Source organism: Protopterus annectens, chromosome 5.part1, assembly GCF_019279795.1.
Source record: "Protopterus annectens isolate FY-2018-M chromosome 5.part1, PAN1.0, whole genome shotgun sequence".
Classification (NCBI taxonomy): Eukaryota; Metazoa; Chordata; order Ceratodontiformes; family Protopteridae; genus Protopterus; species Protopterus annectens.
This window is the reverse complement of record NC_056736.1, coordinates 707,264,286-707,284,565: the sequence shown is the minus strand read 5'-3', so window position 1 is coordinate 707,284,565 and position 20,280 is coordinate 707,264,286. Positions and strand designations below refer to the sequence as shown.

At 36.8% G+C, this 20,280-nt stretch overlaps 1 protein-coding gene across 1 annotated transcript in view; it reads right to left on the bottom strand.

Annotated features, from left to right (window-relative positions):
• Positions 1 to 5,592, bottom strand: part of FREM2 (FRAS1 related extracellular matrix 2) — a 1,424,491-nt gene extending 1,418,899 nt beyond the window's left edge. Inside the window, exon 1 of the mRNA XM_044073334.1 lies at positions 397 to 5,592. Within this exon, the coding sequence (XP_043929269.1) occupies positions 397 to 5,428 (5,032 nt within the window). The 5' untranslated portion in view covers positions 5,429 to 5,592. The remainder of the gene's footprint in view (positions 1 to 396) is intronic.
• Between the last annotated feature and the right edge of the window lie 14,688 nt (positions 5,593 to 20,280).

The window sequence follows — 20,280 nt, the reverse complement described above, 5'->3', positions numbered from 1 at the left end:
GTGAAGGGATGTGAATCCTGCAACACTGACCTGGCTTTTGCCTCTGGGCTTCTGGATCTGTGAGTAGTGTATACAATAACTGTCCTTGATAAAGTTTTCATATGATCAATAAACGACTGCACAATAATAGCAAAAATAATTATTTTCAGTGTTACCGAAACCGACTATAATTTCCAATTTTTTTTTTAAAGAGATGCAAATTACTGCCAGGCACTCAGTTCAAAATGTATCTGTATGAAAACAGCACTACCCTGAAAAGGTCATCTCAACTTGTACAATGCCCTAACCAATTATTTATATTTTAGAACTGTATTTCTTAAATAAAAATCGGTTTAAAGCAGACAATAACTGAAAATAAATATACAGCTTAAAGAACTGAAAAACTTAAAGATATACCTTGGGTGAATTCAGTGATAGTGGCATTGCCTTTGCCAGTGTTGACCAAATAGCCATGAGTTGGACCGTCTATGATTCTGAACTTTAGAGAAATGTGGGAACTGTCTCTGTCCTCTGCTTTTAAAGCCTTGCTAGTGATAATAAACCCCAGATGTCCAGTGGACAGAATACGTAATGTAGGAGCACCTTTATTCACAACAATCTGTGGCACACCATTGTCTACTATTAATATCCTAATTTTCATCATCTGGGGTTTTCTTGTTTCAAAAACAGTGTCAGGGAAAATGTAGAAATCCGTGTGAGTACCATCTGTTACAGTGAATGAAAAACTGTCTTCAACTGATTCAGAGCCATCATGTTTGTAGCTGATTAGATTTTCATTTAGATCTTGTTTTGTAAAAGAGATCACAGACTTAGTATTATTGAATATCAACTGTCCATGGACTGGCAGCTGTGTCACAATAAACCTGAGCAAAGGATCAGGTGTGTCTCTGTCCTCTACAGTCAGTTCAAAAGGTGTGATCAGCTTATTCTCACCTTCACTCACTATTAGGTCATGCACTGTTATCACTGGCTTCTTGTTGTCCACATCAGCAATAGAGATTCTGAAAGTACGAAAAATAGGATTGTAGCCATCAGTAACTTCAAACTCAAAGCTGTCCATCTTCACTTCATCATCTGATGTGTGAATGTAGTATATCTTATTTCCTGCTAACTGGAGCTGAGTGAAAGATGTGATTGGCAATCCTGGAGAATCAGTACACTCCAAGTGGCCTCTCATAGGTGCTCTAGTAATGCTAAATACCAGATTCTCATCTGGGCTGTTCAAGTCACTGGTGCTAAGTAAATCAGTAGTTAAACTCACCTTTCCACCTTCCTTTAAAGACACACCTTTGCTAACCACATCTGGGAAAACCATGTCAATACTGCCAATAGTAACATAAAAGTATCGATCAATAAGAGGATTGAGTCCATCTGTAACGTCAAACTTAATAAGATCTCGAATGCCTTCCTGGCCAGTATGGACATACTGGATGAAATTTCTGTCTATTTCATCCTGTGTAAAGTTCATTCCCAGCGTGATATTCCCAGCCTCGCCAGAAGGCCTCCTCCTCTGCAGAAGACCTTGACCTGGTCCAAAACGAATAATGTATGTCAGACTTTTATCATCTGAATCAAGATCTGTTGCTTTGAGAATATTGTTACTGACAACTTTAGTATCACCTATTTCTATTTCCAGGCCATCATTGATTGTCATTCTTGGTGTTTCATCATCCACAGGAATTACCATTATAAGAACTGTTTTCTCTACAGCGTGTTTACCATCTGTAAGTTTAATGCGAAAGCTGTCTTCTTTGGTTTCAGAATTATCGTGCTCATATATAATGCTGGAACTCTCCTTGATGTCATCCAGGGTAAAATTAAGCACAGGAACAACTCCATTTGTCAACTGATTTACAATCTGACCGTGTTTGGGGGGCTCAGTAATAATAAAAACAAGATCGTCCACTGGTATATCAGCATCTGCAGCATTTAGAATTGGAATATCTATCACAAGGCTCATGCCTTCATTAACAATAAATTCTCTCAAATATATTTCTGGTTTTTCGTCATTGGCTGGAATAATGACAATCGGGAAGAAATGACTCTGGGCAAAGTTAACACCATCAGAACATCTAAATGTAAACCTGTCCTCCACTGGTTCTACCCCCTTATGAATACTTTGAACATAGTAAATGTGTCCTACTCGAATGTCTTTCATGATAAAAGCACTGATAGCTGTACCTGCACGTGATTTCTCAGATCCTGGTGCTGGGGAGATGTTCTCCACATACCCAGATGTAGGCTGAACCACGATGGTGCAAAGAATATCATCACTAGGTGTGTCAATGTCTTCAGTGGAAAGATGTGACAGTGTGATAACATTTTTTTCACCCTCAACCACTGTAAACTGGCTTCCTACTGTGACATCTGGGGCTTTGTTATCAACTGGAAGAATAGTCACCTGTATTGTAACACCCTGGACAATGTTACCTCCAATGGTCCACTCATCTGACAAATCAGACAGAGTCAAGTTGAAGGAGTCCTCCTTTTTTTCTAGGCCAATTTCACCACTAATGTGGGAGTAAACAACTGCACCATCAATGATGTCTCTTTGTGTAAATCTTTCAGAAGGGTTACCATTGACCAAGATCTGTCCGAGTAATGGAGGGTCCTCAACAATAAAAGTCAGCATAAGATCATCTGTATCCTCATCTGTACCTCGGATGATGTTTGTTGTGATTTCAGTGACACTATTTTCTAACACATCTAAATGCGAGCCAATTGTACCAGGTTGTAGCATAACAGTGGGAACTTCATCATCTACCAAGCGGACTGTAATTTTTATGGTCACAGTAACAATATGTACCTCATCACTTACATCCAGACTTAAAATGTCAGTGGTGGATTCATCTCCATTATGAACATAAGCAATTCGGCCATTAGCAATATCATCCAAATTGAAGGGCTCTCCCAATGTCATAATCACATTAGAATACAGCAAATGTCCATGTTCAGGCAGTTGAGAAAGGGTGAATGATATGTGTTTGTTTCCAGTGTCTGCATCTGTGGCATTTAGCTCAGTACTTTGAATGACATGGGTTCCTCTTTCAAACACTGTAAACCCAGTGTTGCTGATTTCAGGTGGTTTGTTGTCAACAGGCTGCAAAAAAATTGTAAATGTACCTTGGTTACTGTTTCCGGAAGTGTCTTCTACTGTATATTGGAACTGAATCACACGAGGGGTGATGCCAAGCTCTAAGTCTGGAGGCTTATATGCAATTTTATGATGGTTGATCTGAGCTTGGGTGAATTCTGTTACTACTATATCAGGACTTTCACTTAAAACTATGTGTCCCATTTCCACAGGACTGTTCTCGTCAGTATTTGTTGGAGGCATAACAACTGTGTACTTCAAGTCTCTGTCATCGGAATCCAAATCGGTATAACGCAGACACTTCCTCCTAAAATGTGTCAGCTGATATTCGTGGACTTGCATTTGCAACGTGGTACCCTCATACAGTTCTGGAGGCAAATCGTCCACTGGTAAAACTTTAATAATAAATGTATGCTCGCCTGACTGGTTTGGTGGGTCATTGTCATCCTGAACTCGGAAGAAAAACTGGTCCATTACAGTTGTAGTGCTGTGAGGTCCAGTGTGTCTGTAAAACAACTTGTTGTCGGTAATGTCTTTCTGCAGCCACTCCGTTACCACTTTTTCGTACGTCGTATCACTTTCTATGAATCTCCAAGAAGACAAGTCCTCTGGAACGTCAACCTGGCGGAGCACCAACTGCCCGATAGTGGAAAAGGGTGGCTCAAGCGTGAACTTGATGGTTGTGTCTTCTGAGTCTATATCCGTTGCACTCAGCATTGAAGGGGTGATGGGCTTCATGTCCTTCTCGGACAGCACGAGTCCAGTGTTAGCGTTTAGTATGGGGGGCTCATCATCTGTGGGCACAACAGTGATGGGAAAAAGGAACTCAACTTCATGTTTCCCATCAGTCATCCTGAAGATAATATTATCACTGTATGTATCACTACCATCATGCTTATAAATTACCAAACCTGCGTCCAGGTCAGCTGGTGTGAAGAATTTCCTTCTGGACCCCAACACCGTAAGTTCCCCATGCCGTAACCCATCAATAACGGACACTTGCACATCTTTAAGGTTGTCTTCGTCACTGATTTCGAGGTTTCTAAAGCTAATGAGAGGTCTGGACTGCCCTTCATAAAGTAACTGCCCAGTGTTACGGGTCACTACAGGTGCCAGCGTATTCATTGGTTTTACCACTATCATGAATGTAAATGGCTCAGAAACAGACCCTTCCGTATCAACCACTTCAAATTCTATCTGGAATAGTCTTTCCTTGTTTGAATCTGATGAAGGAGGTTTGTATGCTATTTTTAAATCCTTGAGATCCCCTTGGTAAAAAGAAGAGATGGGCAGGTTTTGGTCGTCCGTACTAACTATGTAACCGTACTCATCAGAAGGAGTAGATGTGATGTTGAAAATTAATTCTTCTGGGTCCGATTCGGTATCCTCTGCTGCCAGCATTTCAGGCGTGATAGCTGTCATAACAAACTGGTTAACTTCCATCATCATCATGGCCTCGAAACTCGGTTTGGGTGGACTATTCTCGGCTCCCTCTCGGATTCGAACCATGATCTGAAAATATTCCTGTTTGAGGAGATTGCCTTCTTTATCGTAGAGTTCCGTCACCATGGGCACATAGTCCCTGTTGGGAGACTTTGTGGTAGCTGTATGCAGGTACCTTATGTTTAAATTTAAGAACTCCTCACAGTTTACCATTTGACGACCGGCATGTCTTTCGGGGAAGAGCTTTCCGTACCGAGGTAGTCTGCCAACACCTGCAAGAGTTGCAATTGTGCACATTTCTGTTGCTCTATCGTAAGAAAATTCCAAAATTTTCCTGTCGATTGCGTTGCTGGTGCCCATCAGCTTTTCTACGGTAAGTGGCATGTTTCTGGTCACTATTTCTAGCTGAGTGAAAACAACTTCCACTTCCATCATGAATGGGATAACAATGGTGTCCGTTTCAGTATCGTACCTTAACTGTAGCTTCACCCTGTCCTTGGAAGGGCTCCGGGATCCCAAGTGGGAATACTTTACCTCGTTGGCTGCAAACTCGCATGGAAACTTTTTAGGAGTAAGCTGACCCGGCTTTTGAGAAAGGGGGTCGTTCTCCAAAACAGTGATGTGACATCGGTCACCAGGTTGTACCTGCACCAGCAGATCATTGACTGGGTCAATGAAAACGGACCTGCCAAAGGGCACTCGTATTCCATTGTTGGCCACCAAGATCGAGTCTTCACCGGGTCCACTTTGTAGTCCGTAGGATAGCCCACTGTTGTCGAAACTCTGTGCCTTGACCTTAGTTGCCGTCAACAGCAACAAAACATGGAGTGGAAAATTCACATTTAGTAAACGTGCAGAAGTCCTCAGTTGGGATTTATTAACTAGGGCCATGGTTAAACTCGCTCATTAGGCAGGTTCAGTTAATGCAAAAAGGACACTGTGTTAAGGGACACCGGGTAAAAAGCTGAACATATATTAGGGAGATTAATAAAATAATAAATAAAACTACAAATAACTACTCCCTGCCTGCTAGCTTCAGTGCAGTACTAACAGCAGACAGCGGTCCCCACACACAAGGGCTTCCCTCGACCTGCACTGTAACTTATTAGCTTTCCAGATACAGGAGAGCCGGGGACACGAATCTTTATCCCACACAGATGCCTGATTGGTGAAGAAGTACCTTTGGAAGGAATCAGCTACGTGAATGGGTGTCTCTGCTGTCAGTCAGTTACTTGTACTCTCCGCCAGGCTGAAGGTTGCAGCAGGTTGAAAGAAGGGCTCGACCGCTGATTAGAGTAATTACTAAAGAGGCGGGGTTTATGGCACAGAGGGTTGTCAGGGCCAAAACGGTGTGGTGAGTTGGAGGGAGGCTTAACTAAAATAAAGTCAGTAATACTTATTACTAGTTGTGAATGGCAAAAGGTGTAAGTGCAAATGAGAGCGATTTGCATTTTCTGTGTGTGTGTGCGTGCGCGCGCGCACGCCTGGATTGGGGTGGTTTAGGGAGTGGGATTATAGAAGCACCCTGTAGTACAGTTAGTTTGCCTCGATTCGAGAGGTACCGACTGCAGCCCCATTTGCACGCAGAGCTGAGTGGCTCGCGTGCTGCGCAGATTCTTTGTAATGTCAAGGGCAAGTGAGTAACATTGTTGCAATGAGAAAATAAGCTCGCGTTGAGCTAGTTGCATGAAATGTGTACTGCCATGCCTCTCAATGGTATCCCATAGACATACATCTCAACCTCTTAGAGCAAGAAATCTGGATAAAGGAAATCGACGGGGAAAAAGACCGAAAAGTAGGGAGCGATTTTAAATATTGCTCTTATAAACGTAGAAAACTGCTATAATAACTGGTTTTGCGTTAGCATGCACGTTCTGAATTATATGAAGTCTGAAACTCGAATATCTGTCACTGTTTAGCGACTTCATGATTTGCTAGAAACACACAAATTTTATGAGGAGTAGATTAAAAAATACGAGTCAGAAATCTGGATATTCTGCAAAAATGTGGACCGGTGAGAGGCAGTGACATAGAACGTTCCTCATTTTTGAGTCTTAATAAGTTAATGTTCCACATCGAAAGGGTCTGACGCACATTCTGAGTTCAAGATTAAGTGATACCCATGGTGAATGGAATCAAGTCAATTTGTCAAAAAGCTCGGAGCTGGTCAAAATGTTAATCATCTTGTGAGCTTCCTAGTTGAAGTAATTAGTAACCTTTGGTAAGTGGTCTACATTTTGCTAATTTGTTCCACGTGGTGAGAGTGAGAGGTAGTGTTTCACATTTTGGACTAGATGGTTGGGAGCTATGCGCTGCTGTACAAGTTCGAAGAAATGGCAGAAGACCATTAGTAGTGTGAGTAGCACACTTTTTGAGCCCGTTTCAGCACGAAGTTCATAGCTCTCAACCGATCAGAGACAAATCTCACCAGAATCAGGGACTTATCCTCAAATAATCAGGGACAGTTTTTAAATATTTGTACTATTAGCTTGAAACATTTGCAGATTAAGAGAATGTGGAGCAATATAGATATTCTGACGTAAAACGTCTATAACTCTGGATTACTAACATTATTTATTAAGGGCAACTCACCACCTTTTCTTCGGCAGTCACTCGTTTTAAGAGGGACAGACCTACAATCGGAGACTAAATCAGGGACGTCCCTGAAGATCAGGGTCAGTTGAGAGGTCTGCAAGGAGTCTACAGGTTTTAAAACACCTGTTGCAGATAATAAAAACAGAGACACATACTACTGATAATGTAACCGTCTGATGTCCATGGAATGCTGAAAAATAGAAAGTTTTGTTAAAATACATTTTAGAAAGGTAATACATAATCAGGTAAAACGAATGTTTAATGATTCTGCTCTTTTTAAATCCTCGCCAGACGATCACAGCAGTTCTTTTATAAACGAGACGAAGAAATTAATTTAAAGAGAAAACGATGACATACACGCCAGGATATTTGACAGGCATGTATAAAAGACCAATAGCTGCACTGTATTGTCCCACCCAGCTGCCTGATTGGTGGAGAAGTACTTTTGGAAGAAATTGGCTCACTACTGGAATTGGTGTTCATTCTGACAGCTGATATTGTGGTACTAACCAAGACCTGGCTGAAAAAAATAAACATGATAATAAGAGGTACCTCTCAACTGTACAGATTTTCACAGAATCTCCAGATTTGTGCCTCATATTTTTGGTCTGTTTTTCATAAAATTTGGTTTTCTGGAAAATTAGTGGCACATCATTCAAGACTGAAGTTAGAAAATAATGACAAAAAGTTGAGTTTCAGACTTCATACTCTGCAGAAAATTCATGCTAATGCAAAACCTGCTATTTTATCAACTTTCTAACTTTGTAAGAGCAATTTTTAAACATTGTCCCTATTTTTGGGCCTTTGTCCAACTTTTATTTATGGTTTTGTCCAGATTCCTTGATCTAAAAGGTTAAGAGGTATGTAATGAGTTAACCTGTATGGAGCTGACATAAAAGATATGAGAGCTGGGGGAGTTGTAATACTCTATAAAAACACATTTCAACTCTCTCTCTACCACCTCTAACTCCCCTCCAATTCAACAAAGCAGAAAATCTGGTCAAAACTCTAACAAAACCAAGATAAATCTATGTACATTATAGGAGTCCATATCTTTTTTTGTAACAATCATAACACTACAGAAGTCATTCTGTGTGGGCTCACCTCTAACATTCTTCAAGGAAAAATTAATGCTAGGCAACTTTAACAATGGCTGTCTGTCTCTCACTCTCTTAAAACATAAATAAATCTGCATTGACTTACTGAACTGCTTACCTCTCTCACTATAATAATGAAAACAACATAAGAACCACAACAGACTGGATATGCTCCTCTACCCCAAGTAAAATCTCTACTTCAGGAACTCTCCCTGACTCTTTAAGTGACCATCTCCCCATATTTGCTTTAAGAGAACAAACATCCAAAAACAAAATTGGTACTATGTGGTACATGACCTCTCAAATTTCGAAAATGACACATTTGGCTCATGTTAAATGAACTATCCCCATGCAGAAAAAAAGAATAAAGTCAAATCCTGCCTCTTAGCTGACCAGAAGTACCAAACATCTTATGGAACTTCAAGATGCCGTCTGTAAAGCCTGGGCAACAAATAACTCAAGCTGACCAACAAAAATTTAAAGAACTCAGAAACAAAACTAAATATTAAATTAAATCTGACAAAAAAACAAAAAAACTACTACACAAATCTCCAAAGTAATAATCACAATAACCTCAAATTATTCTGGTCTTCCTTAAATCAGCTCCTAAACCTGGACCGCTTAACACAGCCATCACCGACAACTGATTCAAACAACCCTTCACACATCACCAATCAATTAAACTCCAACTTCATTAGTTCAATTTCATCTGTACTCAATAGCGACTATCAAAACAATACTCACAGGGGGCAGAGCCTAGATGGCCAACTGAGAACAGTGAATTTTGAGAGCTCCATAAACTAGTATTTTGGTGGAGATATACAAAAATGCTCCTGTCAGGTAACTTGGAGATGTATTGAGTCACTGAATATGAACAACTCAAGGAATTCACATCCAGATGCTGCTTTGAAAAAAGAACTGAAACTGATGACATCTACCTTACAGGAACTATCTTTGAAGATGGATGGCTTAAAAAAATATTTAGAAAACTTCAAATTAAATTCTCAAAAACAGACTGATACTCTTAAGGAACTATTACAGCAACACCATACAAAAATAACAAATATAGAGACTTCTCTAAATGACACTGAGGGGAGACTCAAAGAGGAAAAATTCCAAAAAAGAATTTCTGCTTAAAAAGAATACATGGCTGCTTAACAAAATAGTTGACTTAGAAAACAGGGAAAGGAGAAACAACATAAAGATCTTTGATCTGCCTGAAAACACTGAAGGAGAAGACATTATTTCATTCTTAACAACCTGGATTCCTGAATTTTTAGACTTGAAAGAGGGACTTTCATTTGGGATTGAAAGGGTGCATAGAGCACTGAGGAAACCTGCTTCTAACTCAACAAATACTCCACCTAGATCCATAGTTATAAAATTTCTTTCATTTCTGGACAAGGAACTAATATTAAAATCTGCTTGGAGAAAATCACCCTTAAAATATAAGCAAAGCCTGTCAAGGTTTGACAATGATTATTCTTCCAGAATACTAGAACAAAGGAAACATGTCTGGCCAATAATAAAACTGTTGAAACAAAACAACATTAAAGCACAGCTGGCCTTTCCAGCCAAGACATAAATACCTTTTGCCAATGAGAATGACTTAGAAGAAGCTACTATATTCATCAAAAACAACATAGTGTCTATCCCAGAAGAAATGGAATGGATGGCCCCTACTCTTAAAAGAATACAAGAAACAAATCCTTGGAATGATGCTAGAAAGAAGAAACAAAAAAACTGATTCCAAGATAGCTGTCCCAAAAATAACTCTTATAACTACATCTCTCAAAATATCAACTGGTATGGTACATCGCTTGTCATCTGTTCTTATTTGAAAACAAAAAAAAGAGGGTTTCTTAAACAACTGAGAAACAGTAATGATTTATTCAGAATGTTCAAAGAGTCCAATATTTCTTCACAAACAAGGGTAGGTCAAGTTGGGTTACTATGTACATTATATATATAAGCCAAACAAAGCAACATATAATACAAACATAGAAGTTTCTATTCCCTTACTTGAACCCAACAGAAACTTATCTTGTTCAGTTTTCATTGATTTTACTTATAATAATTTAAGTAATTAATTAACTAATTCAATAAGGAACCATTCATCAGAGTTCAGACTCAAATGTAACAAATTAACATCATATATAATAACAGTAACAGTAGAGTGTTTTGAAAAAAAAAATGCTATCAGGGAGACTAATGCCTTCTTCAGTTAAAGTATGATTTAGAAATGTCATGTATATCCTGGTTAAATAATAGTAGCAAGCTCTTAGTACAAATGTCATCATTATTCTGTCTAAATATAGTTAATATCAATTATGGCAGGTATCACAGCTACGAGTGCTGTTTGATCAATCCTGATATGGTGTGCGTGGATGCAGCTGTGTCTGGCAGCTAGTACAAATATCATTATTATTCTGTCTAAACATAGTTAATATCAGTTATAGCAGGTATCATAGCTTCGGGTGCTGTTTGTTCAATCCTGATATGGTGTGTGTGGATGCAGCCGTGTCTGGCAGCTAGTACAAATGTCATTATTATTCTGTCTAAACATAATATCAGTCATGACAGGTATCATAGCTATGAGTGCTGTTTGATTAAGCCTGACATGGTGTGTGTGAATGCAGCTGTATCTGGCAGCTGTTGTATGTTGCCGTTTTTGTCTCCAGGAAGCTGTGGGTTGTAGCTTGTGATCAAGGTTTACTGATGCTTGTGTATTAGGAAGAGACATTTGGTGTTTTAGCCTGGATCCAGGGGAAGGGAGTGGATAAAACTGTGATTTGGGATATTTTAGCAGAGAATAGTTTGCTTATACATCTGCTGAGTGAGAGGTGGGAAGGCTGGAAGAATGTGTTATCTCTTGCTGTGGTGGCTTGTTGGGAGTTTTTTTTTTATCTGTTTGCTCTCTGTTCTTTTCCTGGCTGTTGCCTCTCTGAAAGGGAGGGAATTTCAGCTTGAAGTTGCAATGAAGTGAAGTTTTGCTTCAGGTGCATCATGAGCCTCTGGTATGCAGTACACAGACACACTAACAGAAACAGATGCTCCCAGGTTGCTATCATAACAGAGACAAGGTGACGATAATGTTTAATGGCTCTGAGGAGCCCCTGAGATGATTCTCGGCAATGAAGTTTTTGGTTTTAAAAAATATATATATAATAAAAGGGCTGTTTTAAACCAGATGCACACATATTGATGGTCTCCCAAAACTTCGTTTAGCTCATTAAGTTGATTCTTGATAAAAATAAATAAATAAATAATAAGCGCAGTTTTATATTTAAAATGTATTTTGGTCCAAACACATTAAGGACTTACATAAGAGTGGACGTCTGAGTTAGTGTGAAAGACCAAGAGCACTTGGTCTGGTGCAGAACCCTTTGCAGTGGTCTGGGAGGTGAGCCTGCTCGGATGTGTTGGGCATATGGGGATAGCTGATTCTAGGGGTGTTTGGGATCACCAGGAAGTGCTAGAGAGTCATCAGATTTCCTTCGTGGAAATATCTGTGGGAATGGTAGGTGTGTTGAGTGGTTCACTGGCAGAGTAGCCACTGCATGGAACAGGCTGGTAAAATGGAACAGGACAAAATACTGGTTTGGATATTTTAAGAACAGCCTGAAAACGCACCACATGAACTAGTGAATGGTATTCTGGCAAAACTGGATGGGCATTGTTGCCCATGCTTGAAGTACTGATATGTGTGTATGTAAGGATGGAAATATACTTATAACAAATAAAAAACTAGAAGGGTCTCATAATTTAAAGTCTATGGACTATATAAACATGCTTGAAAGGAGCTAATAATAAGAATAATCATTACAGCTTGTGGTCTCTCAAATAACGAAGCAACAGCCAAAAAAAACACACAATAGTTAATGTATGATTTTAGTAAATCTAGACATAAAATATACAATCATCATATAAGATGAAGCAGTCTGCTAAATTTAGATATTAAAGACATGATTTAATAACATGGGCTTGTGTATAATAACACTACTGTCTTAACTTGTCATAAATGACATACACTTTATTGAACATCAAGGGGAAGCATGATGATTTTCTTATATAAGTAAATGTGCATAACAAGTCATATAATTGCTTTAACTTGAATTGTAGTTTTGTAACCCATCTTAACCATATATAATACGTAAGCGGTTACCAAGGTAACTAATGTTTTATACATTACATCAAACTGACAAAGTTGTTCAAGGGAAACAATAGAAGCCTGAACTAGGAATGTCATAGAATGTAACAATCACATTCTGAACAAATAGTATTAAATTGACAATAATCACTCAGTTTAACATTTGCTGATTATACAAAATAAAATGTTGCCATTTAAATCTAAACACTTTCAGTATATGCCATAAAATGGCAATTTATGAATATGGAAAGGGAACTTGTAATCATTAATCACAATAAGTGAATTTGTTGCTTTTAACCTATACTTTCACTCATTTTATAATAAGAAACGATAGATATGAAAATCCTTATGTGTAGGAAATGGGGGGGATAATCTGATGGATTTAGGTTTATCCGTCAGATTAGGGATGATTTTCATTCTATGGCTAGTGTGGATATTAGTTTTGTTAACATTTATTAATTTAAATTTGTTATTTCACAAAAACATTTTTAGTATGCCTGACCAAAACATTACTTTATTCGTAAATACTCAAAGTATAAAACTGATAATTTCCTTTAAGAGCTCAAACATATACTTTATAGTTATCAGAGTAAAATGCTTAATAGTTACAATAAAACAAAAAATACATAGTCTAAATAACCTAAGATGGATTTAACTTTATTATCTTTAAATACCAATGGCTTAAACAATCCTAGCAAGAGATCAAATTTACTGAAATATTTAAAACTGAACAAAGCACAAATTGTCTTCCTTCAAGAAACTAATTTCAAAACAAATGACAATTACAAATGGAATCCTAAGGAATATATGATATTGGCACAATCCACTTATAAGACAAAGACAAAAGGGGTAACAATTTTATGGAAAAAAATGTGATTAACCCAGAAATCATTTATAAGTATGAAGATAAAGAAGGCCTTATGGCATTAGTAATAGTTAAATATAATAACAGAATATGGACCCTAGCTAATCAATACTGGTTCCCAGGTATTGGAACAGGAACTGTTAAAAAACACTTGGATTTCATTTCCAGTAATTATAAGGGCAACTTAATATTAGGAGGAGATTTTAACTGTATATTTGATATTTCTGAAACTACAAATAAAAGACTGCTGCATACATCTGATGTTTCGAAAGCTTTAAACAAGTGGGTCAAATCATTTCATCTTGTAGATACTTTCAAATTTAAAGAAGATAAAGCTTTGCTGTTTTCCTATCAAGATCACAGATTTGGTGCCCAAACTAGAATAGATAAAATATTTGCTGCTCATGACTTACACTCTAAAATCATTAATTTCTCAATCACTCCCTGCCCCTTTTCAGACCACAAGTCATTGATACTAAAACTTCGAAATGGGTAGAAACCATTAATCTTTAACTCCAGAATTCCAGCATATATAACTACAATTAAAGAGTTCAAACCCTGGTTATTATCTGAATTACAGTTCTTCTTAGATATTAATTACACCACAGAGATAAATAAAATAATGATATGGGACTCATTAACAGCTTACATATATGATAAAACCCTAATTTGTATAAAAATCAGAGAATGGGATTCTGAATTATTAGATCTACAATCCAAACTTTTGTCAGTGAAAGCTGAAAAAATATCCAAATCATTTGGAGATGAAAAAGAAAGTAGAAGGATTAAACAATAAATACAATGAAATTCTAATACATAAAACTAGTTTAGTTTTAGAAAAACTAAAAATCAATACCTTGGCCACTTCCCCCAAATATGTACATATTTTCCACAAGACTCAAAATACAATCAAAAGCTAATAACATTAAAAGTATCTTCCATGAAAAGAAAGGAAAAATGTCTCGGATATAGGTGACATTCTTGATGCCTATAGAAATCACTATATGGAACATTTCCAAAAAGAAAATATACATACCGATCAATTAAATCTAGATGAAAAATGTTCTACTATAAAAAAAATACAAGAAAAATTAAAACTACATCTGCAAGTACCCATATCCTACAAAGAAATTACAAATACAATAAAAGAGGGTACAAATAATAAAGCTCCAGGTGTAGACGGCATAATTTTGGAAATATATAACCCTTTTCCTTCAAATATACTATCCCTCTTACATAAACCTCTATCAGAAATTCAGTCACACGCTTTAATACCACCCTCTTGGAGATATTTCTTAATCACACCAATCCTAAAGGAAAACAAATCCATAAACCTCTGTACCTCATATAGACCTATATCATTATTAAATAATGACTATAAGATATTTATGACAATATTAACTAACAGAATGAAAATACCACTATCCAAAACAATAAATAATGATCAAATTGGATTTATATATCATAGACACACACATGACAATATTAAAAGGATAATTCCTCTTATAGATTATGTTAACAAAGAAAACACCCATAATTGGCTTAGATATAGAAACAGCCTTTGATTTCCTAAATTGGGACTATTTATTCAAAATCCTAATGCTATTTGAATTTCCTGTATCCTTTGTTCATCTCCTAAAGAATATATATATATATATATATATATATATATATATATATATATATATACATACAAATAATTTAGCATATGTCAAGTTAGGTCCTTTTACCTCTGAATCTATACATATAACAAAAGGCACTAAACAAGGATGTCCCATGTCACTGATTCTATTTGCTCTGGCTATTGAAATATTGGGAGATTCAATTTGTAACAATATAATAACCATTATAATAGATGTTTAAGAACAACACAATTCTAAAGTAATGCTATTTGCTGATGACATATTACTAACATTATCTAATACAAAAGAGACATTAGAAGAATTAGATATATTAATTGACAAATTTCACATGACTTCAGGACTCAATTTCAATAAATCAAAATCAAATTGTTTTATTTTTAAATAAAAAAAGAACTGCAGACTAAGAGGGATCACATCATAGGGAAACAAGAATCTACCTTAAAATACTTAGGAACTGAGTTATGCAAGGATAATAATGAATTAGTCTAAAAAATAACAATAATATCATCAATACAATTAAAATCTCTGTGGAAAAATAGAACAAAATAATATTAATATTTGAAGATAGACTACAGTAAATAAAAATGGGTTTACTGCCCAAGATCCTATATATAGCCTTGGCAATACAACTGTTACCCAAAAGGAATATACTTAAAGAATTAAATTCATGCTTAATAAAATTTTTATGGTTTCCCCAAAGAAACGGAATAGTTTAAGACATCATATCAGACCATGAAAACAGGGAGGATTAAACTTTCTTAATATAGAAAGACATATAAAAGCATCAATATCTAAAACAATCTCAGATTGGATAAGTCCAAATTACTCTGGAAATTGGAAAGAATTACTAACTGTAATATCAATAAATTAATTTGATTTACAAAAAAAAAAATTCAAATAGATAAAAACAATTTGCCATGGCACATATGTATTAGTATGCAATATAACATAACTAAACACACTAAAACTCGTCTGATTAATTATTACGTTCACTCATTTAGGAAAATTATTAATGCGAATATAAACTTAAAAATCTGGTTTGATCTTTTAACACCATTTATAGTCACAAAGAACTTTCCACATAAAATATATAGAGAAATTATTAATTCCTGGGAACAGAAATTATTTGCTTGTTGGCTCCAATGTATCAAAGAACTAAAAGTTTTATATATGAAAGAAATAAAAACAACATACAAAATTCCACAATCCACAACTGGACTAGCTAACTTTACAGAGTATTCTGTCATATTCACAAGATTTAAGTAGAATAGTTAACAATTCTTCATTTAAAGAAATACCTAAATTTACAAAATACATATATGAAATCATATATAATGAGTTTGATATGGGAAACAGTATTTCAAAATTTTACAAAATATTGATAAACTATAAAACAACACCCAAAACCTCATAATGGAAATATATAACAAAAGGACACTCACTACAGTTAACTGAAAATATTAAAACAAATATCTTATTATCGATAAAATATACACCCTTTACACAATACTGGAAAGTTTTTAATTGGAAATGCTTGCATAGAGCATTCTTAACCCCAGACAGAATCAGTAAAATTAGTTCTTCCATAAAAGGAATATGTTAGGGATGTGAGCAAGTAAACAATGCACATTGGAACCACATTTTCTTTAATTATGTTAAAATTAAGCCATTTTGGAATGGTATTAATAACTTTTTACAAGCTTTATTTAATGAATCATTTTATTTAACTAAAGCTCTTCTATTATTAAATGTGAATGAACGTCCTCATTTGAATAGGTCAAACATGTATCTAGTATGGACTATACTTGCAATTTCAAGGAATTGTATAACAAGAAGATGGAATACAAACACAATACCAACTTTGGAAGACTTCTACAGCCTACTGAAGACCACATCATTATTGGAAATTAAAATTAAAGAACTAAGAATGTATCCAAAGCCATTTATCAACAACCCTTGTGGAAAAGTCTTATCATTGATTGACACTATACAATAATTGATCAGACACTCTGATAATGGGTTGGACATACTTATAAAGTAACTGTATACATTAAGATCTGTTATAGTGTCAGGCTAATGTAAATAGTGCACACAGTTATTTAAGATGTTATGTATAAATACTATGGAATTCATTCAAATGTATTTGAAAAATAAAAAAAAATGAGAAAAAAACAATACTCACAGCAAATTCCAACTCCTAAAATCCCTATGCTCCTTATCCGTCTACTCAGTCCCCACATCTACCATTAAAAGACTTTTGCCTCAAATTAAGACCCACCTCCCTAGCACCTGATAACCTACCAGGTGAATATCTAAAACTTCCTTTGCTTACCCTGTCTCTATATTGATTATTTGTTCTATCAATGAATCATAAATACTGCTCCTATGGAAGAAATTCTACATCTTCCCTCTCCATAAAGGTGGGCAATCAAGTGCACTCACTAATTATAGGCCCATCACCATTCTCTCACCTCTATCCAAAATATTTAAAAAATGCATTCAGTCCTAATTACTTTACTAGATCACCCAAAAAACCCTTCTTTGTCTCTCACAGCATGGCTTTCACCCCACCACAGAACATCCATGGCTCTCCTTAGCTCTATTAATACAATAAAAACAAGCAGAAATAAAGGCAGCCTAGTAACATAACTCTTTCTTAATATGGCTAAAGCTTTAAACACTATCTCCCACATTACTCTCTTACAAAACCTCTCTAATCTGGGCCTTGATAACCCCTCCCTCTCCTGGCATGTTAATTTCCACCAGGCAGTGAGATGTCTGACTGACATCTCAACATTTCTCCCCATATTGACTGGAGTTCCACCAGAATCCATACTTGGTCCTATCCTGTTTAGTATCTTTGTTAATGACCTTGCCCTGACAAACAAGAATACCATCCTAGTACAGTATGCAGGTGATTTAATCATCATCTGTTCAGCAAAAAGTCTGACTCCGTACAAGAGCTGACACATGAATATTTCTCCTCAGTAGAAAACTGTCTGACTTCCCACCAGCTATCCATCATCCTAAAAAATCAAAATTACTTCACTTCACTCCAAAACACCTTGCAATGAAAATGTCATCCTTCTCTATTAACTCATTTAACAACACCAAAATACAATCACCCATACCAAACTACTAGGAGTTCATATAGGTGAAGCCCAAAAATTCAATGTCCATATACATCATGTAGTTAAAAAGTCACCAAAAACTTGGCACTTTCTTTAAAGCCAAACCTCATCTATCTAACACAGATCTTGTATCGTCGCAACTGTCCTCCTACTGACCCTTTTGTATGCTACACTAATATCTACAGCCAACAAACTTACCTAAACAAGCTTGGACAGTACTCCAATAAGGTCACAAAATTTGCAGTCAATCTCCCTCACAGATCACACCACCATCTAGCACACAGACACCTCCACTGGCTCAAACTATCCCACCAAGTCATATACTCTCAGCTCCCTACTATTCATAAGCTACTGTATACCCAAATGACTGTCCATCCCTAACAAACCTAATACAGTCTTACCACCCATCTAGGACTCTGCTGTCTCCTGACAAAGACCTATTACTTGTATCTAAACTTAACAGCTCAGCTGGCTTTCATTATATTCTCACATAGTGTCCAAAACCTGTTATTCCATCCCCTAACAGTTACACAAGAACCATCATTAAAGTCTATCAACCTTCAACTGAAAACGCACATCCTTAAGTCATGGTGCTGTAAATGCTGTCCACCTTTAAAGCCATTCTTTTTCTCTTAAGTGCTTTTCTTGCCAAACTCTTTATTCCTTCTAAAACAGAGTGTCTGCATACAATTACAACATTTTTATTTTTTTTATTTTTATTTTATTTATTTAACATTTGTTGACCGGGAATGTCCGACTAGGTTCCACAGAGCCTGTTTTCAGCAGAGGCCTGGGGAGAAATGCTCCAGATGCATGTCTTTGGAATGTGGGAGGAAACCCACGCGAACACAGGGAGAACATGCAAACTCCACACAGAAGGCACCCCAGCCGAGAATCGAACCGGAGAACCTCTTGCTGTGAGGCGACAACGTTAACCGCTGCACCGCTGCACCACTGTGCAACATACAATATGTGTGAATACTGTATTAATAATGTAATATATAACTGCCATTATAAGACTATTCCTGTTTGTATACATGTCCACTACCGCTTTCTTACTGTCCGTGTTTATGTATATACTGAATAGATCTGCCACTTCCTGTGCACAAATATGTTATCATTGTTAGTGTCATTGTTAATATTCGGTTGTATTGTATTGTACTGGAGCTTTACTCCCTGGACCTTCACTGAAAATAGGTCCTGAGCCCAGATGGACTTTCCAGGTAAACAAAATAAATAAATACATAAATAAATATATAAATACATAAATGAATCTATAAATTGTGTCATTTGTTCTAGGATAGTTTTAATAACGAAATTGAAATTCAGCAATTATCAAATGTGTACAGATTGCAGAAGGCAGGTTTGGCAGGAAAACAAATCCATCAGTACTCACAATAGCAAGCAGTTCCCTTCAGGGTCATAAACCCAGTCAATGTCAATGACTGGGAAGTGGTCATGCTTGGTTTGCTTTTGTCCTGGCCCAGGCACCCGAGTGCCTGCCATTTCATTCTCCTTGGAGCGGTCAACCTCTCCTTCACCAAAGCACTATAACCAGGAGGTGGCAACAGCCAGCCTGAGCAAAGTGTCTTAATCTATGCACTCTCTGACTCAATTCCCATAAAATATAACCTTCCAAGCCTGACCGTCTGCCACAGGAGAGGAAGAGATCATCCCCCCTCCTTCTAAGCACATCCTCACACTATTTCTTCCATTTCCAGCCTTATGTTCCTTATTAATCACTATTGCGCTCTGTTCATTTGTGTGTACTCCATTCACCATGTGCATCACCATAACCTCCCCATCTTCTGCTTATTCACATGTACTCCAATTGGCGTGTACTATTATGGCCCTTTACTGTAAATATGAGTACCATATCACCACACTGTCACTTGACTCTAAAACTGTGTTCACATCTGTATCCTTTATACTGTTTACCTTAGCAGCCAAGTAGACGTCCGACATCAGAGCACAGTAACTTATCCCAGAGTTATTTCTATTTTTTAAGAGATTCACCATTTCTGTTTTGTAAGTCCAGTGCAACAAGTCTGCACCATTTTTACTGCTAACCTCTTACCAGCCATCGGGTCATAACTGCTTCTGAATCATCTAATCTCATGCCCATTTGACCTGGAGCCATATTTTGTAATAATATCTACCACTTTCCAAGTACAACAAACATCAGGGAATAACATTGTTATGGGGTGGGAGGCTGGAATAATGGTTAAGGTGTTTTCCTTACAGACTCAAGGTGCAGAGCTT